The 21,423-nt window shown below is 38.2% G+C and overlaps 1 protein-coding gene across 3 annotated transcripts in view; it reads right to left on the reverse strand.

Annotated features, from left to right (window-relative positions):
- Positions 1 to 1,397: 1,397 nt before the first annotated feature.
- Positions 1,398 to 21,423, reverse strand: part of Lrch (Leucine-rich-repeats and calponin homology domain protein) — a 67,879-nt gene continuing 47,853 nt past the window's right edge. The window contains exons 4-11 of one of the 3 annotated variants that reach the window (XM_089740485.1): positions 18,600 to 18,736; positions 15,570 to 15,831; positions 13,260 to 13,398; positions 11,807 to 11,881; positions 10,431 to 11,088; positions 9,800 to 9,937; positions 9,007 to 9,084; positions 1,398 to 1,649 (exon numbers count right to left, since the gene is read on the reverse strand). In XM_089740485.1, coding sequence (XP_089596611.1) covers positions 1,533 to 1,649; positions 9,007 to 9,084; positions 9,800 to 9,937; positions 10,431 to 11,088; positions 11,807 to 11,881; positions 13,260 to 13,398; positions 15,570 to 15,831; positions 18,600 to 18,736 — 1,604 coding nt within the window. In that variant the 3' untranslated portion in view covers positions 1,398 to 1,532. Of the gene's footprint in view, positions 1,650 to 7,891; positions 8,681 to 9,006; positions 9,085 to 9,799; positions 9,938 to 10,430; positions 11,089 to 11,806; positions 11,882 to 13,259; positions 13,399 to 15,569; positions 15,832 to 18,599; positions 18,737 to 21,423 lie in introns of those variants that run through there. The other 2 variants (XM_089740484.1, XM_028182711.2) reach the window with 2 other exon arrangements.

Raw genomic sequence — 21,423 nt, forward strand, 5'->3', positions numbered from 1 at the left:
TTTTACGTAATCCATTTGATTTTTTGAAAAATTTCAATCACCCCGTCACTAAATTCATTCGCAAACAGTTGACAAAGTGCAAGACTTAAACATATGCATTTACTTCTTCTATAGTTCGTAAAAGATAATGTTGAAAGAGAAAATTACCGAATGTGGATAAGGTAACGACTCTATAATCATTTAGTACAGAAAAATCGACCTAAATCAATAGGGATCTAGAGTAGTAAAATATTTTAAAGAAAAACTTGTCGTACCGATCCTACCAGATTTTTGTTTCTAAGTGAAACAAATTATTATCCAATCGGTACGAAAACTCTTTCAAACGTTTTTTTTCTTTTCAAATTTATTACAAATCTATAATTCTTCTATGAGAGATTAGAAATCTACCTAAACCTCAAATCCTTAATGCAAAGGAGTTTAATGTGAAATCTACATATTCACATACCAAAGTAATCAAAATATATTATAGTAATATTTGTACACTATATTAACTAATAATTATCATATTTACTATAAGTACTACATTCATAAAATCTTAAAGTGAAATCGCCAATATAAGGCGTATTTAAATATACGCTATCACACAAAAAAAAAAAAAACACTTTCCGTTGGTCGTGGTTATGCAAGAATGATCCAATCAACAACACTAGCCGAAAGTGTTGACCACATCAAAACAGTCCTTCAAATCGTGACTTCAGCTTCGGGATAATCGTTTTTGGCTAATTCATCATTAGAAATAAATATTTGAATGATAACCCTCAAGTTATCGTACCCAATCGTACGCACAAAACAGGCTTGAACATTTCCATATTCCATTCTCATCATTGATCACGACATATCGTCTTTTCGCATTAAAAGTTCGAATTTCGGATATTTTTGGAAAACAATTTCCAAAAATATTCTAAATTGAGTTAATATGCGAAACCATTTGGTATGACCAGTATTTTTCTCATAAATACTGTCAAAAGAGCGTAGTTTAGATTTAGTTATTTTTTTTTCTAGTTTACATATATTTTGACTACTACTATTAACAAAATTAATAGATAATGTTATCTTACTTTTAAAAGACAGATAATGTAACTGGTAAAAACTAAAAAATAAACGTTGCAAAGATGATTAATATTAAAAATATCATATGTTACTAAACCTTTAAAACACTCTCCTGTAAAAATTTTGCAAGCTTTGAGATTATACAGTTTTAATGCGAGAAGACGATATTTGCTGAACGATCTGTGTGATTAGTGCGAGTTTTTTAACGTTCTCGATAGCGTAAAAGTTAGCTCATATTTAAGTATGGAATGGGATCGTTTGCCTAAGTTCGCCGCTAGGGGCGCTGTACCAACTGCATACAAAATTGGGTTAACTTTTACGCTATCGAGAACGTTAAAAAACTCGCACTAAGCACACTGTTAGTTGGGTTGGTTCTTTCTTGCATTGAAACCAAGAATGATTGTCCTCACGTCAATGTTAGAGCAACCTCGGTTCCGCTACAGCACGAGAGCTGATTCCGGAGCGAGCGCCAGCTTCTGTCGCTATGTGGGCAGCGCGACACGAGCCGCCGCATGCCTCCGCACCAACTCGCACACCGTGATGGCCACTTGCACGGTACCCTTACCTTCCAAGACGTCGGCAGCGCAACACATCAGTTTCTGTGTAAAGACAATATTAAAATTTTCATGATTAGTCACATTTAATTGGCGGCAGTAATGAAGTCGCGGCACTACTTTTGGATTCCGTTTTTTTTATTGCTAATAACACGAGCTCACAGTCCACCTGGTGTTAAGTGGTTACTGGAGCCCATAGACATCTACAACGTAAATGCGCCACCCACCTTGAGATGTAAGTTCTAAGATCTCAGTATAGTTACAACGGCTGCCCCGCCCTGCAAACTGAAATGCATTACTGCTTCACGGCAGAAATAGGCAGGTTAAGGAATTCAATAAAACTTACTCCTACTTAACGGTAGGCAGCGGCTTGGCTCCGCTCCTGGAATTGCTGAAGTCCATGGGCGACGGTAAGCACTCACCATCAGATGAGCCGCACGCTCGTCGGCCTACTAGGGCAATAAAAAAATTTATCTTAAGTCTAGAGTCTAAAGCTTGGTGATATTTTTCTTTGATACCTACTTAAGTAACACATTTAACCAAAATAAAAACAAACCATTGTAGATCGCAATTTTGTGACTAGTTCAAACTTCAAACGATAATAAAACAGCAGTGTTGCCAATAATATTTTATTTTTATTTTTATAAACAACGAAACCTTTATAATTATACATGTACTAGTACGTATTTTGTGTAATGTAGGACGATTAAGATTTTCTTTCCCAAACAAAATCTTTATCATAAAATCATAGTTTTTAGAAATGACTTTACTTATTCAATTAACCATAAACTGTGACATATCTTTTTCTAAAATGGCAAGAACTGTATAACTTGGTTTCAAGTTAATAATACAAACTTTAATTTAAAAAAAAAACAACACTGACATGTCTGTCTTAGTTTGGGTGAGTTCTTCTAAAAGCCTCAAAAATGGAAAGCACTTGAAAACTAACTTGATTACACATTTTATTACTAATTCCTTAATGAAATTATGTTGTTGCAACAAAAGTGAAAAAATCATTTTAAATACTATAAACGAATAAGTAAGTACCCAAGCACCACAAATCTAAAAACATATTATGCTATAAGCTGCAATCAATATATTAATCATATTTAATAAAACTACTAGGTTAATTAGATTAGAATTGTACAATACTTTAAAGCTCAGAATAAGCTTAAACTTAAAAGCTCTGAAAAATATTATTAACAAAATTACAATACAATATACAATTTTTATTGATCAGCTGCCACAATTCCAATGTTGAAAATGCATTTTACAAATCCCTGGTAGCCACAAAAAAAATTCATAAATCACAATGGGAGGAAGAAACTTATATACCTTTAATCGCTTCTGTTTGTTCGGAATATGAAACTTTAGATTTGACTATAACGTTATTAATCCTGTCTATCTCTTATCGTGAGTGTAATGCCACGATGATTGTAATAATATTGTTTTTGTGTGTCTCTAGTGAATTAAGGATATGCCCAACATGTGTTAAATATAGAAAAAAAGCCCAAAAAGTAATTGTAAAAAAAATATATGTTACATTAATAAATAAATTCTGTTTACTAATAACAGGATTGCGTGTAACTATACAAAAATGTAATGGAATATTTATAATACATTTCATTGCTGTATCATTGTAATAAACGATCTATATTTGGTCGGGTATTTAATATAGAAGGCAAAAGAAATCTTCAGCTATTAATTAGCTCTACAAGAAATGATTCGAGTGTTCTATAATGTTATCAATGTTTATCGACGCTAATGTGTTCTGTTTATATGACAATATACATCTTTTTATTATCCTAATTATCGGGCAATACATCCTCAAATAAGAGATTTAATAAATACAGTTGACACATGTTAAATTATCAGTTAACCGAACAATCATCCCTGCAATGTATATCGACAAATGCATTAAACATATAAAATGCAAAATAAATAACTAAAATTATGTACAGAGCCATCATTTACATTTAAAAACATCTTTGGAATGCTAAAAATATCAATGTAAATACATATTTGTATATGATAGAATTTGAATCCAAGTCTTGTATTCATAGATATGACTTTATTCATAAAATAATTATGTGTTGGCCTCTTTTAGGAATACTACGTTTTAATGTAAAGTTAAAAATGAGGCTGTCAGCGCAAAAGTGGCCTAATCTTACCATAGTATGGAGATAATGAGGTTCGAATTTACTTTTTTACACTGCTTCGTAAGCAAAAACAATACGCGCAAAATAATGTTCACAAGCCATCTGTTATCTAGGGGTCAAAATAGGGATAGGCCGGTTTTGTTTTGAAAATTTATGTTTTAAATAAATCTGCAATACATATAAGCACGAATATGAAAAATTGTGGGTTAGGTCACTTTTGCCCAGACCGCCACTAATGTATTTTTGTATCGTACAAGCCTCCGCATTCGTATATTTACTAAAACTATACTTGAGTCGTCTATTATCAAAGGTGGCAATCTGTGCATTTGGACAAAAAAAAAATTATTGATATGTCAATACAGATTGATTTGAATATAATCGTCTCCTTCAAAGAATACGGTTCGAAACCTGCATTAAATAAAGGTTAATACTTAACCTGTTATTTATCTAAGATGTCGTTCAGAAGAGTTTTGTGACTGCCAATGGAATACAAAGTCAATAATTCGTTTTTCTGATTTACCAATAATTGTCCAAAAGTCACATTTGCCGGCTTTGATAATAGTCGACTCAGTTATATCACTCCAATCTAATGATTACTAATTTAATAAAAATTGTATTCAATTCTAAAAAAAATACGATAGTTACCAAAACCAATATGACATAGGAATCAAACGAATATCTAGTGGAATATTCACCACTAGATATTCATTTTAATTAATTCATCTATTTCTTACAATTGGTAATATTCAAACAATTGTAAAAAAATAGATGAATTAATCAACTTTTTTTATTATATTTTCGACATGAAAATATAAGCTTCTGCCCAAGCGCTTATTGTTGTTCGTTTATTTTTGTTTATTTCAATATAGAGTTACATTTTATTCTTGTTTATTGTTTGCTAGAGGATCTTATAATTTATTCACTTTTATTTTTGTATTAGTAATACAATAACGATATGACGTCACGTTTAAGGCATTACAGATCTTATTTCATAAGATAATATATTTTGCAATCATATTATATTAAAATAGTATTTTTATTATTTCAATATATAATTGTTTTTATATTTATAAATAGTGCTTTGAATACATGTAGTGCGTGTTCTGAAGATGTCAGCAGAATTTTAAAGTCGCTTTTGTTTATTTTCTTACTTCAACGTTTCAAAATGGAAAAATCTCTTTTTTTAAATTGAATATACAAAACACTGTTGACAGTTAGTTTATCTCTATTGTTTCGTTTTCTTTGGATTTTTATGTTGACATTGACAGTTATTCTGTCATGTTAGTACGTTTATGTTACGGTAAAAGTAGATATTGGGGCAAATGTACACATTTGCCTCCTCGTTTGGGTAATGTGCATTCAACTAATATTTACAATTTCAAAGAAGGGAAAAGTACATTGAATTCACAATGACCATGTTGTTTTGGTAAATGTGAGTGAGCATGGCATACAAAAAACGAAATCGCAAAAGCTAGTAATGGGGTGCGCATGCGCATACACACACTACAACCTAACCTAACCTACGACATATTAAATATTATGCAAAGAAAAGTATGTTTTGTTTGTCATTAACATTATTTAATTAAAATAATTTTCGTTATTAAAGCCTTTCGTATTATGTTTAGTTAAATAAATATTTTTTTACTGCAACAACATTATTAATTTATTTGTAATCCAATTTTTCTTAAAACACGAAGGTAAGAGTATACATTTACCAAAACGTGAAGTCAAGAGTACACATTTGCCGGGAAATGTACATATACATTATATTCAGTTCACATATACCTAACCTTTTTGGTAAATGTGCACATTTACCGGATAAAAGTGTACATTTCCCAAGAGTGTAGTACATTTACCGTAACATCTATATTACGTATAAGCAAGGCGCAAATAAGTTGACATATTGCAAGCATATACAATACCGCGCTGTTTTTTTTTTTGTTAAAATTTATTGGTAAATTTTATTTAAATGTTAAAATATTAATGAGCGACTGTATTTGTCAGTCAAAACGATTACATTTCTTTTAACTATAGATTATTTGTCAACGTATTCACACCTTGTATAGTTAAATACGTAGTTAATAGCCGTAAACTAATACCAATTTCAAACTGACGAAATCTAAACAAACTGTTCAAGTAAAAATAAAAAACCATGTCTTTAAAATTACACTTCAAAAGATTTTACTTGAAATATTTTGAAATTTTCTAACATTATGAATAATTAATTTATTTTACAAATGTTACCACCATATATAATAATCAGAAGAAAATAATCAGTTTGTTTCAAGTACGTTATTATAATAGTTGAATAAAATATATTTAAATTACACTGGTGCACTAAAAAAAAAAATTTATAATGTGTCTCTTACCCTAAATCAAATATTACGAAAAATGTTATAGAATTTACAACAAAATACTAGTCAACTACTGTTTTAAATAAAATAAAAAATCCGAGCAAATAATAAACAAACGCAACAAAAAAAAAACTGAGATCTACGAAATAAAGGATCTAAACTACCAACGTCTACATAATAATAATAAGCTTTACTACGCAAAAATTAAGTATGAATTTCCTTCGGCAAAATGAAACCAGAAAAAGTTTCAACCGAAAGAGTTGAGACAAAGTAATATATTTTAAGAAATATCAAGTCAGTACAATTTGTCTTTCAAATGTCTTCGAAATGAAGAATATGTCTTATTTTTAATTTTTAATAATTAGTGGAGATTTGAATCATTCCTCTGATCACACTAAATTTTATTCGATTCTCATAAATACCTACTATTATTATTATTGTGATTTTATTTACTGGCAATATATGAAGATCATATTCGAATAAAAACGGGGATAATGTTCAAAGTTACTTACGTACAAAACACCAATCATTAAATATACGTACACACCGAATTTCAAAAGTTTTACAAACGCTACAACACCCAGTCTTGTGATTTCGATTTGTGGAATAATTTAATGCGCAAAGGCACTGATTTTTATGACTTTACTAATAATAATAATAAAAAAAACTCAAATTATTACAAAAACACAACAAAACCACACTAATCATATCCTAGTGGCGAACAGAGAGCCAAGTTCATTACCAGACAAGGTTTACAGATTATACTGGTTGCTTTGAATGTGACCAAAATCGGAATCAACGCGCCGCCATCTTGTGAAACGTCATTATTAACTAATGTAAAGTTTCATTGTTTTTCAAGCTGTCACCGTTTATAAATTAGAAATACGTCTGTTGAAGTATAGGGATTCCATTAAAAAGAAATAATATAATAGATAGCGCGGAAATTGTTTTCGTTTTTAATACCTTTTCATTTATTAGCATTAACCAAAGGCATTTTAAATTATTAGTATAATTTCAATTGTGTAAATCTAAGCATTCAGGAGAATTCGAGATGACTAAGTGAATGAGACCTGTTTTTTTTTTTTTTGTTTGTTTATAAAGAATTAAATATTATTAATCATTATCGGTGATCATTACACATTACAGGCATAAGACGGCATATTCATAATTTCGGTATTTCAAATTGTAGTTGGTATTAATTAATCTACTATATAAAATGCTGCCAATTTTTAGGATAAGATTTCTAAAAATCATTGATCTGAAATTAGTCTTGCGACCCGAAAAACAGAGGACAAAAAATGACTATCAAAAAACATTATTTATACTTCTCACCTTATCTGGGTTCTGTACAACCTTGTCGGGAAATAATCAACGCTCCTAAAACTTAAATTCTAAAATAATTTTAAATGCACCCACAAAGGAATGAACTTCAAAACAATGGAATCAATAAAACAGACGAATTAATACATTTTCGGTAACTAAGATATAATTTATAAGGCGGGTTTCTTTAGTATCAATCAGTTCATAAAAAGAAAAAGAAAAACAGGTGTTTGAATGTATGATCTTTACTAAACATTTCATTTAAGTTCGTTTTAATTTTCACTCGATTATCTATTAAAATTGATCCCGTTCGACTCTTGGGGAATCCCCGTTTTGATGCACAATCATTCATCAATATTATTTCTTACAAAATGAATCATCGAATTAATTTTCAGATTTTTTTCTAATGTAATCACTGTTGAAATTACGAACGTGTTCAACAGAATAAAATCCGTTTTTCTTTTTATGATCTAAACGAAATCTCAAAAACAAAACGCTACAAACTTCACACAGTTCATTCCGAACTTCAAACTCCTTTTTTTTTTGCAAGCAACATTTTCATTCAACATTCAAACGGTTCCGTACACATCCAACAAATTCCATTCATTCAGCCTCAAAAGACAAGGCGCGTGTGCGGCCTCAAAATTTCATTTCAGACCGCAAGGCACAGTCAGACTGTGACCAAAGGCAAATATTTGTAAGCTCCGTTCAACACAGCGTCGTTCAATCCTAATACATTTCCTTAAAAACTTCTTCACTATGTTGAATGTCGTGATGTTTTCCTCAACCAATTTTATTTTTATATAGTTAAGTATCTCATTTTGTATAAGTAAATATTTCTTTCACAGGGTACTACAATACGTCGCATTTGTCTTCAAAATAAACGACAAACACTACGAGAAATCAAGCTACATTTATGTCCGCGTTAAATCTACATCTACAGGGGATACAAGATCAATATTAATGTCGACACGAAAAACGTGCCTAAACAGAGGCAAGTATAATAGAATCTTTCCTTATCTTCGGTCCGCGGCTCGATTTGTTCGTTGAGGTTGTCCTTTAAAACGAGCTTCATCTTTTCTCTGTCGTAGCGGACGAGTTCGTCGCGCGCGTAGGGGGCGACGTGGTGGGGGGCGGGGGGGTCGGGCGGCGGGGGGGCGAGCGAGTGCAGCGCGCGCACGGCGGCGGCCAGGCGCGCCAGCCCCTCCCCCGCGCACACGTCCCGCGCGTCGCACAGCTCCGTCTGCAACACACCGCACTCGGTCATCTAGCTGCCGCCCTCCCTCCCCCCGCCCCCCGACCCGACGGCCCCAGTTCAATACTTCCACACAATATCGGAGGGACACTCCCGTCGATACATCATTACGAAACTTATAAGCGACTTATAAATCAAGTCACTCTACCATCGATGTAGCGGTACATCGAACAATGACGTCATTGTATACACGGAAAGATGCAAACGTATATCGGATTTTTATAATTAGTAGTACACACAGTAAATAGTGTAATCTTTGAAAAACACGTACTTATAATTTTCATAAGCACAAAATTATATTCTACATAACATACCTCTTCGACGCCAATTTTCCGACAGGCCTCGATAAAATTGTCTACGTTCCTCCTACATCTTGCCATTGTCAATTTGGGCTGAAAGAAAAATCGTTATGTTAAAACAAACAAAAATTTAACAAACTCTGACACCATAGTTGTGTGACACATTAATAAAGTTTATTGATTTTAACTATCTATATATTAATATGTGAAGCAAAAACTTTGTACCCCTTTTTACAAAAATTGCGCAAATTTTGTACCTACAAAGTTGTAAATTTTTGGGGAGCGCGATATCAGCACCGCGCCCGGGCGTTCGTTGACCCGAGCATCAGCTGTTTTTGATTTTGTGTTTCATTGCTGATTTTTTTTTAGTAAAGTAATGTATTTTTTATGAAACTATTGTTTCATTTAGCTATACTAACATGATGAAGCGTTAACAATGCTAATAAAACGTTTTAAAAATATGTTTTTTTTTTCCGTCTCATTATCAAAGGTTAGTACTATCGTCTGTCTTTGTTTTCGGAAGCGGTCTCCTAACACCCAGTATACTCTTTGTTTCTTTTCAAACTTTTGTTATTGTTAGTCTATGGTCTAATCTCTATCTAAGTCTATGGTCAAATTGAGAATAGATTAATATTGTTGTCTTTAATATTATTTGTCTGTAGTGTAACCTTAGTTAAATCTGTGATTATAGAAGTGAAGTCTTTGAATAGAACCATAATGATGTTCTAGCTTATAATTTCAATTGATTATGGTCGAATTTCGACTAGCTACTGGGCGATTACTATTTTATTGAATTCGATTAAATTACCTGTGCCGGTGAAGGCACGTGCACGGAAGCCACGGCCCGCGGCTTCACGTGGTTGGCGAGGTGGCACAGGACGACGCCGTCCGCGAGTACTGGCGCTATCTGCTCCGGTAGCGACATCTTCAGTCGGCTCTCTATTATCTGTAAACATGAAATCTAATCAATAATATTATATTATATTTGTGTGTGAGTGTGTGCGTGCGTGTATATATTTTACTAAATTGGTACAACGCGCGTAATTCGTTTCTAACGATTCTTGTCCACCTGATGGTTGTCTGGAAGAGATCGCTCTTAGCGATAAGACCGCCAATCGTACTTTTTTTTTGTATTTAATGTATTGCATTGTTTATTTATTTTTTTGGTGTACAATAAAGAAAACTTTCTCTCTATCTTTTCTATCTATTTATGCTACGGAACCTTTCAATGTAAATTTTCACAAACTTCAAGGGATCTAAACTAAGATGAGGATACAATAGTTTTATTACTTTGGCCTTAATATTCTAACTGGAGTCATCGAGATAAAAAAATACATTTAATTTTATTGGTCGGCTTCGAAATAGATGAACTGGAAAACACTGGATACGCTTTATGAGCTTCAAGCAGATTGATTTTGAAAGTGGAAGAAGCCACTCACCGTCCTCAACTGCTCTATCAGATCCGACTCTTCCTTCTGCTTATCGAACTCCCTCTTCATGGTGAAACTTAACTTCTCAGCGCTGGTCTCTTTGTTCCACGCCATCTTGCCTACGGGCTGCGGTATCATGCCTCTCACTTGCGTTACGGAAGTGGTGACCGACTTCGCGCTGTCTCCGTTCACTTGCCTCGGTATACTGGACTTCCCTAAGCTATTGTAGCCTAAAGTATTCGTTGGAGACTTGGTGGGGGAACTAGGTTTCACGTAAGCTTCGAGCTGACCGTTCACGCGATTGTAATCCGCATTGCCATTGACGGCGGACACTTTGGCAACGTTCCTGGACGGTACCACCTTCTGAACTGGCCTTTTGTTCTCTTCCTGTTTATCGGTGCTTCCGTTTTGGTACCGCCGCGGGGTCGAGTGCAAGAGGGGCGAGTTTGGCACTTGTGAGGTGTTCGGGGAAGCACTGGAATTGGAAGAAATCGATCGGTAGAGGTTCGGGGAGGTGTTGCCAAAGCCGTTTATCGGGGGATGGGGAGAGGAATTGTGGTGGAGGGGGCTGAGGTGGTGGGGGGAATCCGACTCGGGGGAGGACTGTTCTGTGCGGGGACGGTATATGTCTTGCTGGCGTTGCTGTCTTAGGGCTTCTTTGTATTGTCTGAAAATAAAGTTTTAAATCGATGGTGAGTTACGAAGCTTTTAAATTTTCATTGTTTTATTCATGTTTCAGATAATTAATCTGTTAGTAAAAATATCATTTTTCTGATTGCTTTTCAATTTATTTTGAATAAAATATTGTAAAAACTTTAAATCTCACAATTCGTTAAAGAAATCGTAAATAAGGCTGCAGTTAAATAGTTAACTAAAAAAATCATGGATCATTTTCTTATTATAATTTATTTTAAATAGTACACATGAAACGTGCATATATATGAGACTCGTGCAAGACCAATGGATTATCTTAGTACCTTCGGTTAGTAAATAAATAAATTAACCACATTTCGCATACTAATCATGTAAGTTAGTTGATATATATATTTTCCTCTACAAGAACAAACGTCAATTATATATTCATATTATTCAAGAGACACAAAAAGCGATCGAAGCAATTATTTATTGAACACAAATTTATATGCGGACACTTATTTATATTAAATTTACCCAGTTAAGATAACATTCATAAGTCGAATAATTGAACACCTAAAAATATATATACCCAGAGCCCAAAGGTTTAGCAAGAATTAAAAAAAAAAAAAACTACAATTATCATCCAATCAATTGTAACAACATATAATTAGTATACAAAACCAAGGCCTGGGATGTTCACACGTTTAGTATAAGTGTGCGAATATGATACGTGCGTTTGTATGGTGTACCTGTAGGTTTGTTGATGAGCTATTTTACTCTTATCTTCACAGTTAGAAATGTTCCCTTCGGGTGATATGCGACAGCTGGAAGGGACAACACCGGGTTAATAAAATAGGGTATGATATAAAAAATAAAATAAAACCAAAGGATTTCGTGATGATAGTGAAGGTATCTAGAAGATCTCTTTACCTCTGCTTCAGCCAATCCAATAGAGTAATATTAGAAAAAATAAATCAATAAATAAGCATAATATTACTAAATTCATCTAAACATACATAATGGTTTGGGGATGTAACTACTTTTTGACTGAGTGCCAGCTATAAATAAATTAATGTAACCCATGTTAAAATATATCTATTATAATCTAAACATTAATCTCCAAGATGTATAAAGATATTAGTTAATAAAAACTAATAGTTTTCAACTAGAAAACAAAATATAGGACAGTTGACTGATTTCTTATGTACATATAAATCTACCATTGGTCAATTGGGTTCTAAGATATAAACTTTTTTTGAAATTTATTGAGAACGGATGGTCTGTCCTTTTCCCTCAAGCGAATATTAGGATTAGAATGTTTTTGGGACACACTTTTGTTATAATGTTGTTTGTAGCAGTAGCCATCACACAGCACAGATAGATGTCTGAATCTCGCTTACGACATTTTCATGATAAGCTTGAACATATCTATACTAATATTATAAAGAGGAAAGATTTGTTTGTTTGTTTGTTTCGAATAGGCTCCGAAACTACTGGACCGATTTGAAAAATTCTTTTTCCATTAGAAGCCGACATTGTCCCTGATGAACATAGGCTACTTTTTTTTTTTTTTTTTTTTTTTTTTTTGTTTCATGTGTGTTTTAATGTTTCCGAAGCGAAGCGAGGGCGGGTCGCTATATGTTATACAATCGATCTACCGAGCAATTTCACATTCTCAGTGAAAGATCTTCCCTTTGTCGCATACCTCCCACAACGTTACTAGTCACTGTGGTGTCCTCTCTGTTTAACACAAAATTAAAAATGACCTTCATAATTAAACACATTTTTTTGTTATATTGTATGCTCTTATTTATTTTTAACATTTCCACGAGACAAAAACAAGATATTTAAAAATCAGTCAACATGCCTATTTTTGAATACTAAAAATCATCAACAGCTTCAAGAGTAAGTTAACTACATAATTTTCAAATTTAAATTTTAAATAATAACCTTAAACACTACAGCAATAAATTGCATTCAAGTCTACAATAAAAAAAATTCACCACAATAACCCTTACATTTATTACATAGCACGTCATAAGAGTGTGCCGAACTGAAATGCGTCTCCCACTGACGTCATAGCGGGCACAACTATAGTTTATTTGTAAAAGCCATTTGTTATGCTAAAATAATTCGGAACGCATTTAAGTTTAAAGCATACTTATATTACCCGTCGTTGCCTTGTTAAATATTTGAACTCACCCGGAGAGCAGAGGCGAGGGGTTCGCCAGAGGAGTCTCACTGGAGAGGGACTGCGCCCGAGAGAGGGCGGCCCCCGGGGACAGCGTCGATGGGGTGCTCGGCGTCGAGCGACCCGACCCGCCGCCTGCCTCGCCGCCCGCTATCGAGCATCACGTACATTACAAGATCACATCCCGAATTAGAATGCAGATTATCAGATTTAAACAAGTCATTGTTTTTCTCAACCTAAGCTGGTAGCCTTTAGAGCAGCCTTTCCCAAAGTAGGCAATAACGCCCCCTTGTGGGCGCTGCAGGCCTAAAGGGGAGCGGTAAGACACCCAGAAAAAAATTGCAGGCACTGTGTAGCAGCTTGGGAGACGATTTGTAGCTTCATGTAGGAGGACTCTTAGACACCGACTGAGCTCTCGCTATAGTGGTTTTTAAGTAGGTAGGTAGGTAGTAGGGGGTGCTAAAAATAATTTATTCTCAAAGTGGGCAGTAGACAAAATATGTTTGGGAACCCCCGCTTTAGTGGCTGTGCCAGCGTAACCGAGCGAATTGGTGAGCTCACGGGGCTCGAACCTGAGGACGTTGATAACACTAGCATTGCTTTGCAGAATCTACCAATGGATCGGAAACGCGACCCACTGAGACTGAGAAGATCCGGCAAGAAGCTCAGTCGGCTGTGTTTATGGGTTAATTTACTCGACGAACCCTTCGCCGCAAGTGACGGGTTCGACGACAACGGTGACCGTTGCTTGAGGTATCTAAAAGCACCGTTAGTGGATCGGTAGGATCCGAAGAATTACGTGTAAAGTGACGTGAATCACGCTACTCATTCAAACTTATGTTATAGTCAAACTTAGGTTTGATTGTTTTAAAGTTTGTCACAAGTGCGGTATTTTTGAATGTGTTTGAAATTACAACAAAAAACAGTACCAATACTACATTAGGAAAAATTTAAGATTTTTCTATTAAATTTAATTTTCATTTCCACTTCGATTAACAGCCACTGCTTTAGGCTCGAACGAATAATAGGCCATGTTTCACACTATAACGAACCCATAAAATGTCATTAATGGATTCGTACCCAATATGCGGTCTCACATAACGGTGCCAATTTCGTACAGTTTCCGGTAATAAAAATGTCATCGCATCACTTATTTTATGACACTAAGTTCAGGGACAGCAACAACATGTTGGGAATTGGAAGCGGGGGAATTTGTAAATTATAGTTTTGATGTCTTAAGAGAATCCTGAAAGCTTTTTAGATCACAACATCTCTTGTACGCTAATTTAAAAACCAGCATGTATGTACCTTTGCTTTAATGTTTATTTCCTTAAAAATGTTTAGGGTAACAAAAAATGTGGAAAATATTGGATAATATTTTATAATAAGAATTTTTGTAATTGTGACATGTGGGAAAAAATTGCTAGTTTATTTTCCGGAAGAAAACAGGAATTTATTTGTATGGACAAAGTCCGTGTTTTCTCTTAAATGCTATAATAACAGGCGAAAGATATTTCGGCTTGGCTACTGCCGCAGTCTCACGGAAAACGATCAATTAATGACGTCATAGTGAAACAATATCAGTGACGTGTCATAATCAAACTGATTTCCTTTATAGCTATTTTCTCTGTTCTAGAAGGTAGGATGTAATATTTTGAACAATTTATTGTTTAATTTAATTTAATATCAAATTTATTCCTTTTTTAAATTAGATTATTATTGTAAGAACTTATTTGTTTGCGATATTAAAGTTCAGCTGTGTTGAGTAGTTTCCGGCATCGTTAGAAGTACTCAATCCGCAGTCCAAATGTGTAGCTGTCTTCGATTCGTTTAAACCAAAGAACACATCAACGCTATAAGCCTAGAACATTCGAGTGCAGAAGAAGAAGAAGTCGTACAAGTCGAAGATTTAGAAGTTGTCGTGGCCTAAAGGATAAGTCGTCCGGTGCATTCGTATGTAGCGATGCACCGGTGTTCGAATCTCGCAGGCGGGTACCAATTTTTCTAATGAAATACGTACTTAATAAATGTTCACGATTTGATAATTTGCGTAATTACCAGTGGTAGGACCTCTTGTGAGTCCGCACAGGTAGATACCACTACCCTGCCTATTTCTTCCGTGAAGCAGTAATGCGTTTCGGTTTGAAGGGTGGGGCAGCCGTTGTAACTATACTGAGACCTTAGAACTCATATCTCAAGGTGGATGGCGCATTTACGTTGTACATGTCTATGGGCTCCAGTAACCACTTAACACCAGGTGGGCTGTGAGCTCGTCCACCCATTAAAAGCAATAAATAAAAAAAGAAGAATAAAGAACTCACCATCATTCGACCACCGTTTATCAACTCCGTCTGTACAGTAGCCGCTGTCCACAACGTGTCGCGGCTTATGCCTGAGGCAGTCTATAGTAGCGTTGCCGGAGGTGATTTGATGCGTTACGCTCTGGGTGGGCGAGCTGATAACGTACGAGTTATGTTTGGTCGACCACCGGGTCTCTTCGACTCTCTTGTGCGAGGGCAACGTGTCTTTGTTCGCCATGTTCTCTAAATATTTGAAGATGTGCACGCGCCCGCGCATGCATACCTGTAAATCGAATTATTAACAAAATTTTATAATGCTGGTGGTAGGGCGTCTTGTGAACCCGTGCGGGTAGGTAACCACCACCCTGCCTATTTCTGCCGTGAAGCAGTAATGCGTTTTGGTTCGCAGGGTAGAGCGGCCGTTGTACTGTAAAAATTGAGACTTAGAACTCATGTGACAATGTGGCGTTTAGGTTTTTGATGTCTATGTGTACCGGTAACCACTTAATATCATCAGATCATAAATTTCCTTAGACAGAAGAACACTTTGTTTGAAGACTTCAGTGACGACTCAATTGTCCCTTTCAAAACAGAACACATTACTGTTTCGCTGCAAAAATATGTAATTGATATCGGATCAGATGTCATGAGACATTCTACAATTACAATCTATAACATGTCTATGCTATAAGCAAAACAAAATAAACTCCATAAAGCGGTTGCGCAATACAAAGGAGGTGACATTTGATGATTCTTCCCACACAGAAGAGATTTACTTGGAACATAAACTGGCATTTCTGACGACTCAAATTTAAAACGTTATTTTATTTTTATAAAAGATAACGAGAAACTAATTGCTTTAATGGGCAAACGATTTAAAAACAAATTAAACCAGTTATTCTGCATACATAGTACGTCTGATGGAGTTGGTTGAAAAAGATGTCATCCTCGTATAAAGTGTCTAAAGTAAATTTACTATGAATACACAGAATGTAAATGACACTTTAAGCAAGGTTGGTCTGGTTTATATGTACCATCAATGTACGGAAGGTCGCATGCGGATAATGTTAACAAACAGCTCTATTTCACAATAGTCAAAGCGAAAAAGTGCTTCAGTTTTTTTTAACACCTGGTGTTAGACCGTTAGCGAAGCCAATGGACCTGATTACGTAAAAACCGCCACCCGCTTTGTGATATGAGGACTGAATCTCAATTGTGTTTAATATAACGACTGACCCAGCGAACAAGCCGAAACGCATTAGTGCTTCGCGGCTAAAATAGGCAGAGTGTTGGTACCTAACTGTGAGCATTTGTTTATTTTTCACCCTGCCTATTTCTGCCGTGAAGCAGTAATGCGTTTCGGTTTAAAGGGCGGAGCAGCTGTTGTACTGTTAAAACTGAGACCTTACAACTCATGTCTCAAGGTGGGTGGCGGCATTTACGTTGTAGATCTCTATGGGCTCCGGTAATCACTTAACATCAGGTGGGCCGTGAGCTCGTCCACCCATCTAAGCAATAACAAAAAAAAAACGAATCGTGTTTTACTCATTCGATGATAATATAAAAATTTGAATAAAATGATGAGTACATACATGTACTAAATTTTTATTTCCTTCTTTGAATAAATATTATACACATATTTTATATATATTATAGGTGGCCGCTAGAAAATTAAACTAATTATAAAATTCGTTTCAGACTGATAAGTAAGCGACAAACGTAACGATAGGCCACTGGCTTGTGGTACACCAAGATATTGTTTTCCAATCATATAATTTGTTCACTATTATGAATGTTTCGTTTGAAACAAAAAGTCAAATGAAATTGATTTGACTGCCGTCTTTACAAAACTCTTTTTTGTCATTACAAAAACAAATCAAGTGTGGGAACGCGCAAAGGTTGGCGTATGTGCACATTAATGTGAGTTTAAGAATTTCCGACTCGTAGAGCGCGAACCGTCGATAGATCGACTCTCTTATTCATGTGTGGAAAGTGCAGAGCGTCGGAATACCGACTATTGCCCAGTTAGATTATTTATACTTTATAGGTATTAGGTATCGACCTACGGATGTGTCTTAGCGTGCGCATATATAAAGTTTTTAATAAGTAAATAACATTCAATAAATAACCATTTAAATTGAATTTGCTGTGAATTTAACATTGTTTTTTAGTAAAAACTTTTAAAGTTAAAGTTTTTTGTAAGATACTTTTTTTAGCATTTTCTGCAAAACATGTGAAAATAAGCTCAGCACTAAAATGATTAAGTACAGTCTAATTTCGTTCTAATTATAATCATCTAATATGAAGTCAAAATTGTTTACACGAATCGTGCGGTTCTAGCTTCGAAAATTATAAATTGCATATTTACTTGAGGATTTTTTTTTATTGCTTAGATGGGTAGACGAGCTCACAGCCCACCTGGTGTTAAGTGGTTACTGGAGCCCATGGACATCTACAACGTAAATGCGCCACCCACCTTGAGATATAAGTTCTAAGGTCTCAGTATAGTTACAACGGCTGCCCCGTCCTTCAAACCGAAACGCATTACTGCTTCACGGCAGAAATAGGCGAGGCGGTGGTACCTACCCGTGCGGACTCACTAGAGGTCCTACCACCAGTAATTACGCAAATTATAATTTTGCAGGTTTTAATTTTTATTACACGACGCTATGTATGGCGTGTTCTAAGTACGCTTCAGTTAGGTCCCACCATCGTTCCTGTTTCTGCCGCAAAGGATACAAGCATATGTGTTGCGGTAACCACTTAACACTAGATGGAACGCAAAATTGTTATAGCTATACTGAGACCGTAGGACTCATATCTCAAGATGGGTAGCGGCATTGTAGATATCTATGGGCTCCCGTAACCACTTAACACCAGATGGGCTGTGAGCTCTTCCAACAATCTAAGCAATAAAAAAAAAACGCGCTGTTTTACAAGAAGTATAAATATGTTTCCCTTATGCGCTGAATTCCTCGTATTTACATTGTTCGTAAAGAATCGTTCACACAGTTCAACCAGTATTGGCGGTATGAGATAAACAGTACTCACAGTGGTGGGTGGCGAAACAAGAGGATTGTTCTCCAGATTAAGGGTGACCAGCGTGTCCATGTTCCGAAGTTCCAGAGGCAGAGACGATATGCAATTGCAGCTAACGTCCAAATATTCGAGACGCAAGTATGTTATTTCTGTAAAGACGAATTACGTATTAACGAAATTATAGGACACGTATTTTTTTTATACACCGTCTGACACCGTCGACGGCCAAGCTCCTGCTGAGGTGCCCCGTATTACCGAGGCAGAGCTCCGGGTGGCCGTTGTCAAGATGACTGCGAAAGACACGGCCCCCGGCCCGGACGGAGTCCACGGCCGGGTATTGGCCTTGGCCCTCGGTGCCCTGGGGGACCGGCTCCTTGAGCTATATAATGGCTGCTTGGAGTCGGGACGGTTTCCGTCGCTCTGGCGGACGGGTAGACTTGTGTTGTTGAGGAAGGAGGGGCGCCCGGTGGATACAGCCGCCGGGTATCGTCCCATCGTACTGCTGGACGAGGCGGGAAAATTGCTGGAACGTATTCTGGCTGCCCGCATCGTTCGGCACCTGGTCGGGGTGGGGCCTGACCTGTCGGCGGAGCAGTACGGCTTCCGGGAGGGCGATTCGACCGTGGATGCAATTCTTCGCGTGCGGTCCCTCTCGGACGAGGCCGTTTTTCGTGGTGGGGTGGCGCTGGCGGTGTCTCTTGACATCGCCAACGCATTTAACACTCTGCCCTGGACCGTGATAGGGGGGGCACTGGAGAGGCATGGAGTGCCCCTCTACCTCCGCCGGCTGGTTGGGTCCTATCTGGGGGCCAGGTCGGTCGTATGTACCGGGTACGGTGGGACCCTTCATCGTTTTCCGGTCGTGCGTGGTGTTCCGCAGGGGTCGGTTCTCGGCCCCCTCTTGTGGAATATCGGGTACGACTGGGTGCTGAGGGGCGCCCTCCTCCCGGGCCTCCGCGTTATTTGTTACGCGGACGACACGTTGGTTGTGGCCCGGGGGGATGATTATAGGGAGTCTGCCCGTCTCGCCACAGCGGGAGTGGCCCTCGTCGTCGGAAGGATAAGGAGGCTGGGTCTCGACGTGGCGCTCAGTAAATCCGAGGCTCTGTGGTTTCACGGGCCGCGGAGGGCGCCACCCGTTGACACCCACATCGTGGTTGGAGGCGTCCGGATAGGGGTCGGGGTGCAGTTGAAGTACCTCGGCCTCGTGTTGGACAGCCGGTGGGCTTTTCGTGCTCACTTTGCGGAGCTGGTCCCCCGATTGATGAGGACGGCCGGTTCTTTGAGCCGGCTGCTCCCGAATATTGGGGGACCGGATCAGGTTGTGCGCCGCCTCTACGCGGGGGTGGTGCGATCGATGGCCCTGTACGGTGCACCTGTGTGGGCTGAGCCGCGCAACCGGGCCACTATGGCTCGGTTCCTGCGCCGGCCGCAGCGCACCGTTGCCATCAGGGTCATCCGCGGATATCGCACCGTCTCCTTCGAGGCGGCGTGTGTTTTGGCGGGGACGCCGCCATGGGAGCTGGAGGCGGAGTCGCTCGCTGCCGACTATCGGTGGCGCAGCGAGCTTCGTGCTCGGGGCGTGGCGCGTCTCCCCGAAAATGAGCTGCGGGCGCAGAAGGCCCATTCTCGGCGGTCCGTGCTCGAGTCGTGGTCGAGGCGATTGGCCAACCCCACGTGGGGGCTACGGACCGTCGAGGCGGTTTACCCGGTCTTTGATGACTGGGTGAATCGTGGCGAAGGACGTCTCACCTTTCGTCTGGTGCAGGTGCTGACCGGGCACGGATGCTTCGGGAAGTACCTGCGCCGGATAGGGGCTGAGCCGACGACGAGGTGTCACCATTGTGGACACGACCTGGACACGGCGGAGCATACGCTCGCTGTCTGCCCCGCTTGGTAGGTGCAGCGCCGTGTCCTGGTCGCAAAGATAGGACCTGACTTGTCGCTGCCTGGCGTCATGGCGTCGATGCTTGGCAGCGATGAGTCATGGAAGGCTATGCTCGACTTCTGCGAGTGCACCATCTCACAGAAGGAGGCGGCGGGGCGAGTGAGGGAAAGCTCTCCTCACTACGCAGAAACCCGCCGCCGCCGAGCAGGGGGTCGGGACCGGGGTCGTATCCGTGACCTGGCCCCCTAAGAGCTAGGGGTCCCACCCGTTTTGTGCGGGGAGAGACCCAGACGTGGGGTGGCGTGCTTTGCACGCTCACCCGCAATAGGAAGCCGGGTGATGGTAGACCGCGTTCCCCCGACCGCTCTGGGGGAAGGTGTAACGCGGCGCCATCAAAGCGGGCTCTCGGCCCGCTGAACGAGGGAACCGGTGGTCGTGTCGCTGGCGGCCACCGGTTCGGCATCCGTGGGACGGTGGGATGGATGTAATGTGCTCTGCGTCAACCCTGTCCCGCCGTTTCAATAGCCCCGACTGGGCTCCGGCCCGGTCCGAGGTAGGGCGCCGGTTGTGAGCGGCATGAGTTTTTAGTGAGGTTCAACTCCCACATACCCCACCTGCCGCGCGGGTGGGGATCCGGCGATTTTATCCAGTGGAAAAAAAAAAAAAAAAAAAGAGGATATTAGGGTTGTCCAGGTTAGACAAAGTTTGGGCCAAAAAAATAACGATACGAATTCACGGATCTTAAATGAAATGTGAAGAAAACATAAATTGATAAGTCAGCTCATTTTTTAATGTATTATTTATAGAAAACTAAACATTTTAACAGATCCACAAAATTAATCAATTACTTTAACTTATTTGTCTATACGACATCATTTTACGTTCTATAAGTCACATCAACATAGGATGTGTATATAAACAAATACTCATTCCAAAAACGATCCACAT

This window comes from Bombyx mandarina, chromosome 04, assembly GCF_030267445.1.
Source record: "Bombyx mandarina strain Sakado chromosome 04, ASM3026744v2".
Taxonomy (NCBI): Eukaryota; Metazoa; Arthropoda; class Insecta; order Lepidoptera; family Bombycidae; genus Bombyx; species Bombyx mandarina.